This window comes from Physcomitrium patens, chromosome 22 (genome assembly GCF_059467195.1).
Source record: "Physcomitrium patens ecotype Gransden chromosome 22, ASM5946719v1, whole genome shotgun sequence".
NCBI lineage: Eukaryota > Viridiplantae > Streptophyta > Bryopsida > Funariales > Funariaceae > Physcomitrium > Physcomitrium patens.
Genome location: NC_143431.1, coordinates 3,366,227 through 3,381,557, shown reverse-complemented (window position 1 = coordinate 3,381,557; position 15,331 = coordinate 3,366,227). Strand labels below are relative to the sequence as shown.

Here is a 15,331-nt window from a genome sequence, read left to right as displayed (position 1 = left end):
ATAAAGGAATTCAGTTAGACTTCCGAGGCTGTTGCAACAAGCACCTACTATTGCAATTATTCATCTTTGGATGAATGAATGTGGAATGTTTTTGTTTTTTTATTTTTTTTTATTTTTATTTTTTTGTATTTGGATGTAATTATATGTGTTTGTGGTTTGGTTGAATCAATAATAGGACATTTGTTGCAATTAGCTACATACTTATGCATGCATCTAAACTGATATATATATGACCATATAAAATGATATTGAATATCAATGTAATTGATTCTTAAATGGTATTTTGAATTTTTGGCAAATGCAAGACATCCTTGATTATCACATATTATTGGAGTTGCTTTCAATTGCACTAGTCCAATGTCTTCTAAGAATTATCTTATCCAACATACTTTCGTTGTATAATGACTTGCTTCCATGGTTGAACTTGCAATAGTAGATTGTTTCTTAGAATTCCATAAAATAGCTCATACTCCAATAAAGAACACATATTTCATTGTTGATCTTTTATTATTTGCATCTCTACTCCAATCTACATCACAATATCCTTGCAAATCAATGTTTATACTACTAAGGCACAATTTAAAGTTTTTTATACCTTTCAAGTACATCAATATTTTTTTACTATTGCCCAATACAAAAGTCATGCTTTCGACATGTGTTGGCTCACAATACTCATACTAAATACAAAATCCACTCTTGTAGCTACTATTATATATATAAATGAACCTACTACTACCTTATATGGAATACTTTGTATATCACCTTCAATTCATGCATATTCTTCATCCATGAGTTTTATCAACTTTAAATTGGATTCCAAAGATGTTTTAATAGACTTATACTACTCCATATTGAATCATTTCAATACTTCTTCAATATACTTGATTTGGCTCATTTTAATAGTCTTGTTACCACGATCTCTTACAAACTCTATTCTTAAGCAATAGTGGAGCTCTTCTAAATCACTCATCTCATACTTCTTTTCTAATATGGCCTTCATCCAATCCATCTTTTCCATATTATTAGCTAAGATGATCAAATCATCAATATAGAGGATTATAATTAGTAAGAATTTTTAAAATTACATTACATATGGTAAATGATCAACCTCATTCTTTACAAATCTCTTATTAATAAAAAAATATGTCAATACATTGGTACCATGCTCTTAGTGATTGTTTCAATCCATACAAGGATTTCTTCAACTTATATACAAAGTGTCATTTATTTTATTATACAAATTCTTGAGATTGATCTGTGTAGATGTCTTTTTGTAATTCTCTATTCAAAAAGGCCGTCTTCACATCCATTTGAAGCATTTCTAAGTCCATTGCTGCTCCACTATCTTGAGAAAATACACTTTATACCTTTTGCATCAAGTTTGGACTTCATACAATTTGGTGTCTTTGCATATGCAATACATCCAAAGGTCCTCATATGTGAAATGTAAGGTTGTCTTCTATTCCAAGCTTCTTGTGGTATCATTGATGTAGGAGCATTTGTTGGGCACTTATTCCTTATATATACTGCATTCACCATTGCTTCTCACTAAAATTCATAACTAAGATTTTGAGCATGAAGCATGTTTCTTGCCGTCTCCACAATGGTTCAATTTACCTTTTCAGCTACATCAATTTGTTATGGAATATATGAAATTCCTTCATTCTTCAAATAAATATTGAATTGCTTAAATATATATTCATGTCCATTGTCCATATGCACCACCTTCATCTTGCACTTACTTTGTTTCTCAACAAGTGTTGTAAACTCCTTAAACTTCCAAAAGCACTCATTTTTTGCTTTAAGAATTTAAATCCAAAATTTTCTTAAAAAATCATCAATAAAAATGAAAAAATACCTTGCTCTTCCAATACTTGTATTCTTTATAGGTTCACATACATCAGAATGGACAATCTCCAATAATTTTGTAGCACATGTTGCTATATCACTTAAAAATGAGGCTTTTTGTTATTTGCCTTGTATGCATCTTTTAAATGCAAGTCGTATTGCATTTAAGTGGCTTAGATCTAAGCTAAGATCTAAGCCACTTACCATAGACTTAAGCTTTGATATTCTCTTCATATTCAAATGGCCAAGGCGACGATGTCATATATTCAACTTATCTTGGTTTAATGTAAACTCAAGAAATGCACCTATTTCTACTCTATTGACCTTCTTATACTTGAAGTAGTATAAATTTTCTTCTCAAATATCTTTTACAATCATGTTTTCACACAATATTTTTATAAAACATCCATTCTTATTGAATTGAACCATAAAACCTTTCATTACAAGTTTATTCACCAAAAGTATGTTTTGCTTCATCTTGGACATATGGAAGACGTTTTTGAATCTGATCCTATTGATATGTCCATTCACAACTACCTCTATCATATTAAAACCAATTCCAATGGCTTTACATGTGCTACTATTTGCTAAAATCACATTTGATGCTGAAATAGCCTCATAAGTGTCAAATGAACATTTAAAAGGTGTCATATACTTGAAACAACTTGAATCCACAATCCATCTTGTCATGGCAGCTATAGAGGCTCCGTTTGTTGATATGAATACATAATCTTATCCTCCAAATTCATCTTATACACTATTTGCATTCTCTTTTTTTTATTTTTTTTTGCCTTTGTAGCAATTTTGAGCAAAATGTCCTACTTTGCCACAAATGAAGCAAGTTTTGACATTACCTCATTGATTTGAATAGTTGCCCTTGCTTTTTCATGAGTAGAGTAGTGAATCTTCACTTTGAGATTTTTTTTCTTTTTTCTTGGTTACTTCATTGCTAAGTCTTGTTGTCATGTAGTGAAATAATGTGGGAAAAATTGGCTTCATCTATATTGCATGTAATTAATCCAAAGGCCTTTTTTTCATGATATTTGTAGTCCTTCTTTTCTTTTGTATCAGCATGTATACTTGGACACTCTTCACTTTCATCTACAATATTCCATACATCCAAAGAAGTTAATAAAAGTTTTATTTTGACCTTCCAATGGTAGAAATTTTTAATTCCAAAATTTTTAATTTCTCTCAAGCCTTCATCTTTACTTGAAGCTATATTTAAGAAAGATATGTATCAAAAAATATCAAGAAAAATAATTCTAAAGCTTTCAAAATCAGCAAAAAAGTATTGTCACCTTACAATCTCAGAATGCCTTCTTTGTAAATAAAAAATATTTTTAATATCAAAACTCTCTCAAATTCACTTCTAGGACCTCTTACAAGTTCAATGATCAATATAAACATTTCAAACCAGATTTGTTACTCTTCTATCACTTTTGTGCTCACAAATCATCTAAAAGCACCATAAAAGGTCTTTTAAGTATCTTAAGCTCTTTTAATACATAAAACTACAAACTTAGCTCACTAAGGATCTTAATCAATAAGAAAAAAAAAACACTAGTGTTCTATAATATTATCATAAGGTACAAAATATATCCTAATTTCAAGATGCACTTAACAACAATTAAAAACAAACAAAGATCTGAATCTAGATATGAATCTAAAAGTTAGGAGTTTCAAAATCCTAATATGAACAACAACAATATGATCTACTCCATATAATAACAAAGACTTCATATAACTTCAAAAGAATTCATAAGAAAATGTGAGTGGATCCATAATTTATTGAAGAAAGAGAAGTTAGAAGCCACAACACTTAGCATCAACAAAGTTCGACACAAAGTGTAGTATAAAATAAGATGACTCTCACTTCCAACACTCTTTACTTATAGCTAGAGTTTGCATCAATTATGGATGAACTTTATCAATAATTTTTTTCATCCTTCTTTCTTATATCCAACTAAATCCTAAATTCTTCTTAATCTAACTACTATCTAAAACCCTAGCCACCACCATAATAACATCTTTTAATTCTTTGTTATTTTTTAACCATTTGTAACTTATTATGGTTTAATTTTAAGTAATCGCAACTATGTAAGATCTTATTGATCTTCAACAATAAGTTCTAAGAAAAACAACATTCTACCTTCTATTTTTGTTTATAAATTTTGTGTATTTGTGATACTAAAGAGATGGAGAATCAACAATTAGCAAATTCAACTCAAGAATTATTACTTAGTGACTTATCAAATGAGACATTGTGACAATTATAACTTTCAAGATGATGTAGTTAAGATAAAGATCTTCAAGAATGACATGTCTTCTCTTAAATAAATGGCAAGTTATAACATATTTGATATCATAACCTTGAGAGAGACTCTTGATGTTTGATGATTTTATTAGAAGTAGAAACAACTCATGATGGTGTTTCAAATATTTTATTTGAAGGAAGTTAGAAAGGCCTCAACAATCGAATGGTAGGATGGTCTTCTTGCCTTGTTATGCAATATTATTCATGGCTGAGAAGACTTATTAACCATCTTTGAAGAGAACAAAGATCATAGATGTTGGCAAACTTAATTTGTTCAAATCATAAATTTCTTCAATATATAATGATCGCTCCTTGTAGAACTCATCCTTAAAAAGAAAAAAGACATAATATTAGACATACATATTTATTCTAATATTTACTTATATGATTATATAGAAGTAGATAAAAATAAATTAATTTTATTATATCTTTTAAAAAAGCTTTTTAGAAGCTTCATAGATATTGCTTTGACTTTATATTTGTTTGTAATTAATTGATAGGTTAGAAACTTAGTCAACAAGTTTATCTTGTATTGATAGCTTATGAAACAAGCTAAATATATGGTGCACATATAGAAAACTTACCTTACAAATTAAAATATGAATCTTGCAAAGTCAACATGTTTTAGAGGCCTTATAGGATATTTCCACATAGCTTTTACTTAAAAGTATATATGGAGGTAAGAATGAAGTCTTCTTCATTCTTATCAATGCCTATTTAGTCCTTAGTCTTGTCTCATGTCTTTTTAAGTCTTCTTTTCTTTAACAATAGCCATTCTAATTGAATATTATATTATCTTTAAGTAATTTTTTAGTCTTTTCAAGTGACATAAGAGTGTATTAATATTTTAATTCTTTAAAGTTTGTGTTCTTGACAATTACTTCCTTTCAAGTACTAAATCAAGTGACCTTAATTGTATCTTTGATAAATTATTTTGATAGAAAAAACACATTAATAGTGAAGTGAGATTATTAATTATAAAAAGAATGCATTAATCAAAAAAAAAGAACATCATTAATGATGAACAATAACTCATTGATTGCAACTATTGTAATTTTTATTTCTTGTTGTCTTTTTGTTTTATTTGATAAATTATTATTTTATTCAGTATTTATTTATAGATTGAAGCTACTGTTGTTTTTGTTTTGATGCAATATATTATTTTTAAAACAACTGTGTGACCCTCAGTCAATTTGAGTCTTTTATACAAAATGAATTAAGTTATGAACCAAGGTATTAATGAAGTCTATGAATACATGAAGGTATAATGGCATTGAAATAGATAGAAGGATCATTCTTTACCTCGATAATTATTTGGTTATTTTAGAATTATTATAATTGAAAAAATATAATCCTCAAATAGATTGAATTTCTTGTAATTTTAATTTTTCTTATAGTTTGATCCAAAATTTTATTAATTAAGTAGAAATACATAAGTCTAGGACATCCAAACCCTTACTCATAGGTACAAAAGCTTTTATGCACATAACAAAAGAAGGGTCATTTTTTGCTATATATGCCATATTTATTTTTTATGATGGAAAGATGTCAAGTGGTATTCTTAGCTACTATAAAGATTTCTAAAACATTTTGAAAAAGAAGAATGAAAATATTCTTTTAAAATATTGATCTTGTGATCATTTAATTGATTTATAAGAAGGAGATTAACTACTATTTAGACCAATCTATAACTTATTGCAAAATGAGTTCATTGACAAGAACTTAGCTAAGAACTTCATATGCTATTTGAAATCTCTAACAAGAATTTCTATCTTATTTGTGAAGAAAAAGAATGGATCTCTAGAGATGTATGTAGATTATTGAAGACTTAGTAAGATCACCATTAAGAATAGATATCTTCTACCTCTCATCTCAAGACTTTTTGACTAAGTCAATCAAGCAAAGATCTATACAAAAATAGATTTATGAGGATCGTATAACTTTATTTGTATTAAAAAATGAGATAAATAAAAGATTATTTTTTGAACTAAATATGGATATTTTAGATATAATGTCATGCCTCTTGAACTCATAAATATACCACCTATTTTTCAACATCTTATGAATGATTTTTTTATGAGTTTCTTAATAATATTATTATCTATTATTTAGATGATATTTTAATTTATTCTAAAAATACAAAAAAACATAAACTTCATATTTATCATGAGTTACAAAAACTTAGAAATGTAGGATTATATGTCAAGATAAAAAAGTATATATTCTATACTATTTAAATTAACTTCTTAGGATACATCATTTCTAATGAAGGATTAATAATGGATTTGAAGAAGGTCCAAACTATCATAAATTGGAAGATTTTAAAATTTAATATATATATATATATATATATATATATATATTGAAATTATTATTAAATTGATATGAATAAGTAAAAATATATTAATTTTATAATATTTTTTAAAAAAGCTTTTTAGAAGCTTCATAGATGATTCTTTGACTTTATATGTATTTATAGTTGATTGGTAGGATAAAAACTTGGTCAACAAGTTAATCAAATGCCACACATGTTGATAGCTTATAAAACAAGGTAATTATGTAGTGCTCATTTAAAAAACTTGTCTTACAAGTTAAGATATATGTTGTGCAAAGTCAACACATTTTGGAGATTCTATATAATGTCGCCACATATCTCTTCGAAGAGGTAAGTAATTAATATGAAGATGTTGGCCATGATGTAATGGGCAGGGAGTAAAGGATGTCATTTGATCAATTTTTATATTCAAGCTGTGCTACCAATCTGATTGTAGGAGTAGACATTGATAACTTTGAGTTTGATTGAGTGTATAAGATTGAAGGTAATATACTATATATGACTAAGTTCAATGATTTTATGGTTGCACACTTGAATTGCAAGTTTTTTTAAAAATAGAATCACCATTCTACTCTTGAATGAATCTTTGGTAGCAAAATTGCATGCTTTGTTCCTTAAGGTAGAGCCTCTAAGTAGTTCAATTTGTAGAGTTATTTTTTAAAATTTGTACAATAAAAGCTTAAGTTTTTACATTAATAATAAATTAGGCTTAAAAAAGCTTCTTACAAAAAATTCCTTCATCTTACGTCTTTTGAAGACACTAATCAATTTATAATCCAAATATTGAATGTTCAAAGAAACAAGGATTAGAGGCCCAATCATTCTCTTGAGTCTACTTTTTGAAGGATTGGCATCTTTATTTTTTTGTATTAAATGAGTAGAAATTTAGTAGTTTGAAAAATTATTATGAAGGTGATGAAGTCCTTTAATAGGTCTCGAGGAAGAGAAGGAGGGATTGCAGCCAAAGATAAGTCATCTATGTTGTTCAACTAAGTCCTACAGATTGGCTTTCTTGTATGAAGATGTCAATATTTAATTTTGGATATAATCAAGTATTACATGTCATATATAACTATGTAGTGATTAAAGTGAGAATATTTTTTTCATCATATACAATGATAGCTATTAGAATACAGAGTACCAATTTTTTAGAGGATCTTAACCATTTATATTTCCAAAATTCATCTTCTAAGATTTGTAAAGGATTCTTGTATTTGTTTTGGAATATTATCTTTAATCAAAGGTATACTATAGTTTTATTTATTAAGTGGATTTTTGTATCTTTTTATGTCTACATTATCATATTAAGGGATTCTATCAAGTAGAAGGATATTGGTAGAATTTCATCATATATAGCTATTAGTGTAGTATATAGGCCATCATTTTGTTTCTCAATGATGAAGAAGACCACTGCTGCTAAGAATTCTAGATCTTATAGTTATATTTGCTAGTTGAAAATAGTCCAAAAGAATATCATTATATAGGTGGTATTATAATTAACTGCATCTTCTGATAGATTATTCATCGTATCTTTTCTCATATATTGTTTGATTGATTTTTAAAAAAAATTATCAATATGGCTTTTTGTTGTAGGTTATCTTCTTCAGTGGTTCATTGAGCCAATAGATGAAAAATTGTCATTTGAACTTTGTCTCAAATTACTGCTAATTGATATGTGCTTTGGAATGTTGAAGATTAGAAAGACATGTTGTCAATCTTTTTTAGTATTTTTGGTTATAAGATGATCTTTGACTAGTCAACAATATATGTTACATTCTAATGTGGTGTAGTCATATGTCTTGTAGCAATTACACTAGATGTTAAATCTATTTAATAGCAAATTATGGTCTTAATTTTCATCATCTTTTATATCCATCTTGGAAATTTTGATTGTTTTTGAAAAGGTTGAAGTATTGACCACAAATATTTGAACTCAAGGTCTAGACATCTTGGACCAAAATAGTTTATTGTCATCTATAGTTAATATATTAAATAGCTATGAGAAGGTGGAATGTAAAAATTCTTTTATTCTTAGTGCATGTAGAAGTTTCAATGTATATATTTATAAAACTATTGTTATTGCTTGTATATAGTAGACAGATTTGATATATAGTAAGAAATCCAATGATAGAAGCATATCTCTTTGTTGTTGATTTTGAAGCTGTAATTAGTGAGTATTTATTTGACATTGTCTGAATGGTGTAATTATATCTTTACACAATTATTCTCTTGTATTATTAGGCATTTGAATGACTACAGTAGTCTTATTTTTGCTCATGTGATTAGTCATTTGATTCTTGGATTATGTTTCTTCATCAAGCCTAGTACCATGAATTAATTAAAATTTTCTATCTATTGTTGATATTAGATTTTCAATTCTTATGAGATTGAAAGTCATATCGATTTTGGAATTTTGGATAGATTTTATATAGAATGTGGTTATTCTAAAGGTAGTGATTTAAGGAGAGTACATTGGTAGTATTACAAGACAATTATAATAATTCAATATGAAGTATAGAAGGTTAGAAGAGGCAAGTTACACAAGTAGTTCTACATCCTTTTTTTTGATCAATTTATGTATAATTCCAAAGACAATGTGTCTCTAAATGAACCCTTTAGCTTTCAATCTTTGAATTTGGACTTATTTTTGTGAAAGTTAGAAAATGTCCGAATCTAACTCTCTTTCTTAGAGAAGTAAATCTAGAAGTGTACTTGGATAATTTAATATAAGTTATGGTTCAATTATATTTTTTAGTATAGCCTCATGTAGTTGTAGTCTTGCTAATAAACTACTAATTTCTACTGCAAAAGTTAGATGTTATAAATCCCCTCTTATATTTCCATAACAAAATTTAATACTTACTTGGTCCGTAGAATGGCTAGGTTGGTCTTGCATTTGGCCACCTTCCATTTGTATTGTTTTCTTCATGGACTTGGTATGTACAATACCTTTGCTAATTTTTGAATTATATTCAATTATCTATCTTTTTTTTTTGTTGCTTCTAGATAGAAATGTATAATTAATATCTAAATGCATACAATTTCTCTTTGTTTATGATATAATCTACTCTACAACTATCTCATCATGCATCAAAAGCATGAACAACAATATTGTCTCAATTGTCCCCTATTTCAACTTCTCTAGTTACTAAATTGTATTCCATACTTCTTCAATTTGAAAAGAATCTAGTTCATTAAGCTCTCCAAGAAATTCACACACTCATATATATATATATATATATATATATTAATCTTTATTTTATTCTAAAATTTAATTATTTTTTTAATACTTAATTATTTTTTAAAATATTTTATTTAATAAAAAAATATAAACTAAGAACTAATATATTTCATATTTCTTATTTAATTTTTACATATTCTATGTAAATATAATAGAACATTCATCTCTTCCAATCATGTATATCCTCTAATATATAATATTAATCCTCCTCACTTTCTTCAAATTTGGTCAATATTGCTTTGAATCCTTTATCTTCTTGATTTTGCTCTCTTTATTATTATAAAGAACCAATATAATCTTCTTTGTTGAAACTTGTATCTCTTTGCTTAAAAACCTCTATCATCTTCTTTTCCATTAGATTTTTTATAATAGTTCAATCTAATTCATACAAAAGATAAGTGACATTGTCATTGATAATAATTATCATATAAGGTCTAAAATACTACTTTGTAAATTTCTTTGTTATGCTATATTGATGGATCAAGCTAATATTATAAAATAAAACCTAATATCTAATTTCTATGGATTTAGGTCTTAATTAGTGAATCTAATTAAACCTTTCTTTGTTCTTCAACTAAGTTGCTTTTAACTTCTCTATTCTTATTTCCAAATCTTTTGGTAATTTCCCTATTTATTGAATTCGAAGTTCTAAAAGGCTTTTCTATGAAGTTTATTATTTTACAATAAAAAAATCTATATAAAATAAGAATCTTTAACTAGCATCATTGATATTTATCTTAGTATCAATTCAATGGATATATAGCCTATTATTATCCTATAAATAGTTTTATTAGTCTACAAAGCAAATAGAAGTAATTTTAGCCATTACATTAATTTACCTTTACAAGCTTTCACCAATGCATTAATGATAGGAGGATAACGTCTCTTATTTTTACTATTGACTTTTGAATTATAAAAAATAGCCAATTTTAATTGAATTCTATATTTTTTGAAGAATTTCCTTGTCTCTATTATATCTAATTCTCCTCTATCTGCTTTCATCCTTCTAATATTGTCATACCAACTAAAGATATCTTCTAATATAAATCAACATAGTCCTTTCATAGACTTGGTCCTTAAAGTCTTTTCTTCAACAAAATTAGATGGTTCTTTTCTTGCCAAAATCAAATATTCTATGCTCCAAAGTCCAAATGGCATAGATACCAAATCAATCACCTATTGAAAATGTATAGAAGTTGGAAATGTAGGTCAAAGTCCATCTCTATACTTAATCTTAGATTGTATTTGGAAATTTATATAAGAACCTACAAAGTCCTTTATATCTTAAATAATTCTTTTTGCCAATTTTTTTTATTGATTTTGATATAAATGGTCCAAACTCTTTTATGTTTAATTCAAAGTATGTCATGAAATTCCTCAAGAATCTTAGTTTTAGTAATTGGATCTCCTATTACTTGTAATAGAAATTTATCACCTTCCTTTGGTCTCTTTGACAAAAATCCATTGTTGAACTATTGATTACTTGCAAATGGATCATCTATATCTTTAAATACCAATAGAAATAGATACTATAAGAAATTAACAATACTATTAAATAAGAAGACAACATAAGAAAGGAGAGATGCCAGAATGGTTTAAAGATGTTGTTTTTCATATTAATATTTGAAGTAGCAAAAGCATGATGTTTTGGATGCATCTACCATACATATTTTTGTGAATCTTTGACATACAAAGGACCAAATGCCTTCACTACAATTAGATCAATCATTATACATATATAATCTTGTCAAAAAATTTAAACCTATAACTTAGGCTTTGCTTCTTTCACTCTTTCTTTATTGATTTAGAAGAGCCATAGCTAACTCCATACTACTCTTAGATAGTCCTTAGAAGAAGGGATAGCTTATGTAGTCTTACAATATTTTGAGCCATGCAGTAGTACTATTGGATTATTTTTGATATATAAACTTTAAAACTTGCCATAAGAAGCCAAGTTTTTATTTATATGTCAAAAAAATTATTAATTGCTTTCCAATTTACACTTAATGAAAGAAATCCCATTCGTTGTTTAAAAAGCCTTAGTTAATAGTAGTTATGTTTTACAAACTAATATTGTATTTTGCGGCCAATTCATAGATGTGTTGCAAATAGTCTTTCTATATTCTGTCTTATAAGCAACAATATATTCATGCAACAGAGAAGCTCTTGTATACTACCAAGCAAATCCTCGAATTCTATAATTTTGCTAAGCATGGGAAGTGGTACAGAGCCTCTAGCTGCTGAACGGGCCTGCACAGGTCAAGCAACACCACAAGCTTAGAAATTGCATCAATGGATTGCACGCTTAAAATCTATTAGCTCCGGTCTTCAGTACTTGATAACAATTACAACGTTTTCCGACTTCACACCATTGTATTCAACATTAAATGAAAAATTGAACAATACTAATTGAAAACTCCATTTCACAGATTTCAAGAGGTAACAGTATTGAGGTACACAACTTCTATCTCATCGTTTCCTTATCCAGGAAGAAACGATTCATTTGATTTCCATTACATACCAACCAGTCAGCGGAACACATAGTAGTACTGACAAGACCTCAACGCAAAGTGTAAGGCATTCTGACTTTGGCCTGCATGGTAGACGCTCGACCAAGGCCAATCCCGACACCTGAGGACCCTTTACCCTGCGGATCAAGAAGGAATTTAAGTAGCAGATATAATGTTAGTCACTGTAAAAATCGCCGAGACATTTTATTGATGAGTTACCTGATATACGAGTACATGTATAAGTACGCGGTGATAGAGGGAGCTGCGAAACAAAAAAAAGTAGCTATCATGGAAATGAATGTACCTTAATCTTGGTATCAAGGCGCTTGAACATAGGGGCATTCTTGAGTATGTCAGGAATGATCATAAATCTGCAACAGAGACATCACCAACTATATGAACACAGCACTGGACATTGCTAAACCATCAAACAGTAGAAAAAATCCGGAAAATGAAACAGCCAACAAATGGGTAAAGAAATTTCCATCCAGAGCGCTAAAATCAAACCGATCAGAAAGAAAGCTTCAATCGGAATACGGGCTCAATCGTTCAATGACAATGAAAGAATAAGCCAAATTTGACGTAAACCAAATGGAAACAACCCTTATTTCAGTTAATTTTGAATGAAATGTTGGATAGGAGGGAAAGAAAAACACACCTCACTTTACTTCCTCGAATGGAAACATGCTCTAGTTGAGAAACTTTCCCATCCTGCATAACAGAAACCATCAGACTGTTAAAACAATCTCGGCTAAGCAGGCTAAGCAGGTAAACTAACTGAATCATGCACTCTTCTCTCTCGAAATTACGGAAAAGCTTGCGATCGATTAGATTCTACAAAGGCATGAAATCAGTCCGACCAACTTAAGGTAAGGGACCACCAGAGCAGCGTACCCTAGTTTCGGACACACTAAAAATTCAAGTAGCTGCTGAATGTGACGATTGAAACTATATTGTCCTTCTCAAGGCATTTACAAAAGGTATATCCAACCAAAGAATAAATGGAGAAAGATGATGATTAATACATCCATATTCACTGTCACTGTCATACCCACATGTCTCAATGACCAGACCTGAAGAATCCGGAGACAGTAAAATAAATAAATAAATAAATAAAACATGCAGTAAGCCATGCCTGCAGAGAGAGAAGTGATGCACAATACTTCAATCAAGTATCTTTCCGCCCCAACAATCAAGAGATAACCCACCCAGAACAGAGAAGGTAAGGACTATTCCTCGAAACCGGCAATCTGTCCCCAAACGCTGCCTTTAAATTTGCTTCCATTGCATTAGGCTCAAATCCACGTCAACAGAGTAAAACATACTGGCAGAATCCCCTTTACAAGCGAACGTTACACCAGATTAGGGCTGAACACAGTTCATGCTCGTATTTAAGAAACTTACCATTGCAGTGTACGTAACGGACTCAAGCTGCGAGTTCCAATTATCCTCGCACTCAATCAAGGAGCCGCGATAAGCCTCCCCGCTCTTCAGCTCTACAGTCACGATATGGCCCTCTGCTTCATGCAGCAGCTTAACCAGGATGCCCAGACTCTTGCTCATTTTTCCGACGTTTGGCCATTTCTTGGTCTACTCTCTCGGTCACCAACTTCACTGCTTCTCGCTCCGAGGGCGCAAGCAGATCCTGGTCTGCAACAGACAGAATAACGATACAAGCTCCTGCTGCAAAACCGCACTGCGAAGGCATTCACCCTTCGGAGACACAGCTCAGGAGAACTAGAAGGAAGGCGCACCACTGAACGAAATCCTATGTGGATGGATATCCTTCATCCGTAATCTCTCGCTCTTCTTTTGAAGTGGGAACAATCTTACATGAAGGAGCAAAGCGATCCGGGTCTCAGGTGGATCCACCCGACCCTGTCGAACCCCGGGTCCACTCGCCAAAAAGGAATATGTATGTACAATTGAATTTAAAAATAATAGTTTTATTTTATTAAAAAAAATATAAATATAATAATTTGTGATTTTTAAAATTATTATATGTATCTTAAGTCCTAATATATGCAAATAAATTATTATTCAAAAAATCAAATATATACTTTTAAATTTTTTTACAAATTTTTTTTAAGTATTTCATTTTTCAATTAATGATTATACGGCAAAAGTGGCAAGTCACACCTTGTAAGAATGCTTTGGTTGAGGAACTTCATCCTAATTATGAACACAGTTATGTGTTCTTTTTTTATATTAAAACAACTTCAAGGGTAGTAGAAGTAGACAAAAATTTGGTTTGTGTAATGATTGGCTATTTATCCATATACATAGTGATTGCTTGTCATATTTGTGAAATACACAACAAATATATTTTTGACTAATAGATAACTTAATTATCTACAGGTTCTTTTAGAAATTTTACTTAGAAAAAAAAATATATATATATATATATATATTACTACTTAAAAAGAAATTAAGAGACGAAAATTAGAAATATACTTCATTTATTAATTTTTTATATTTATTCTATATGCATATTTTACAAGTATAAGATTCAAATTTTGATCTAAAGTCATTGAGAACTTAGATACAACATAGGAAACAAAAATAATTATAAATTTTGCATGGATTACATTGAGAAGGTTATTTGATGAGTTTCCAAAATTTGCCCCATAGTTGTTGTATATGATAAGTTTTAGAAGCTAGTCACGATATTGAAAACTCAATAGAATCCAAATTTTGGCTTACTTTAATTTAAGAGATATATGGGAAGTTGAGGTACAAGTGTTTAATTCTATTGTTTATAATAAGAATCCATATTTATTAATTATAATAATTTATTTACTAAATACAGTTTTTTTCTTAATACAAATCACATGATTAAAGACATTATAAAATTGAAAGAAGGTATATAAATAATAGAAAATAGAATAAAGAAAATATAGAGAAGAATATAAAATTAGTTAAAAAATCGTTAATCTCATCAAATTACATTAGGTTAAGAAAAAAAAAGACAAGCTCATTCATTTCAAGTTAGAAAGGAATATTATCTAGCAACTATAATAAAATAAATAAATAAATAAATAAAATATAAAAATGAAGATTACTTTACCTTAATAGAGATA

At 28.9% G+C, this 15,331-nt stretch overlaps 1 protein-coding gene across 3 annotated transcripts; it reads right to left on the bottom strand.

Moving 5' to 3' along the window:
• Positions 1 to 11,766: 11,766 nt before the first annotated feature.
• On the bottom strand, positions 11,767 to 13,949 carry LOC112274841 (small nuclear ribonucleoprotein SmD3b). 3 transcript variants are annotated; one of them, XM_024504643.3, is made up of 5 exons: positions 13,656 to 13,949; positions 12,910 to 12,962; positions 12,556 to 12,622; positions 12,263 to 12,388; positions 11,767 to 11,991 (listed from the first exon to the last, which is right to left on the bottom strand). In XM_024504643.3, the coding sequence occupies exons 1-4, from the start codon at positions 13,812 to 13,814 to the stop codon at positions 12,302 to 12,304; spliced, it is 366 nt and encodes a 121-aa protein (XP_024360411.1). In that variant the 5' UTR covers positions 13,815 to 13,949; the 3' UTR covers positions 11,767 to 11,991; positions 12,263 to 12,301. The 3 variants fall into 3 exon arrangements, with proteins under 3 accessions (XP_024360411.1, XP_024360412.1, XP_024360410.1); XM_024504644.3 differs by having other exon boundaries at positions 12,301 to 12,388; XM_024504642.3 differs by having other exon boundaries at positions 12,329 to 12,388.
• Positions 13,950 to 15,331: the final 1,382 nt, after the last annotated feature.

Coding starts and splice junctions, on each gene's coding strand:
- LOC112274841 (XM_024504642.3), bottom strand. CDS start 13,814: ATGAGCAAGAGTCTGGGCATCCTGGTTAAGCTGCTGCATGAAGCAGAG. Junction 12,963..13,655: donor CCGTTACGTACACTGCAATG/GTAAGTTTCTTA, acceptor TCTGTTATGCAG/GATGGGAAAGTTTCTCAACT. Junction 11,992..12,328: donor CGTCTACCATGCAGGCCAAA/GTCAGAATGCCT, acceptor TGACCTGTGCAG/GCCCGTTCAGCAGCTAGAGG.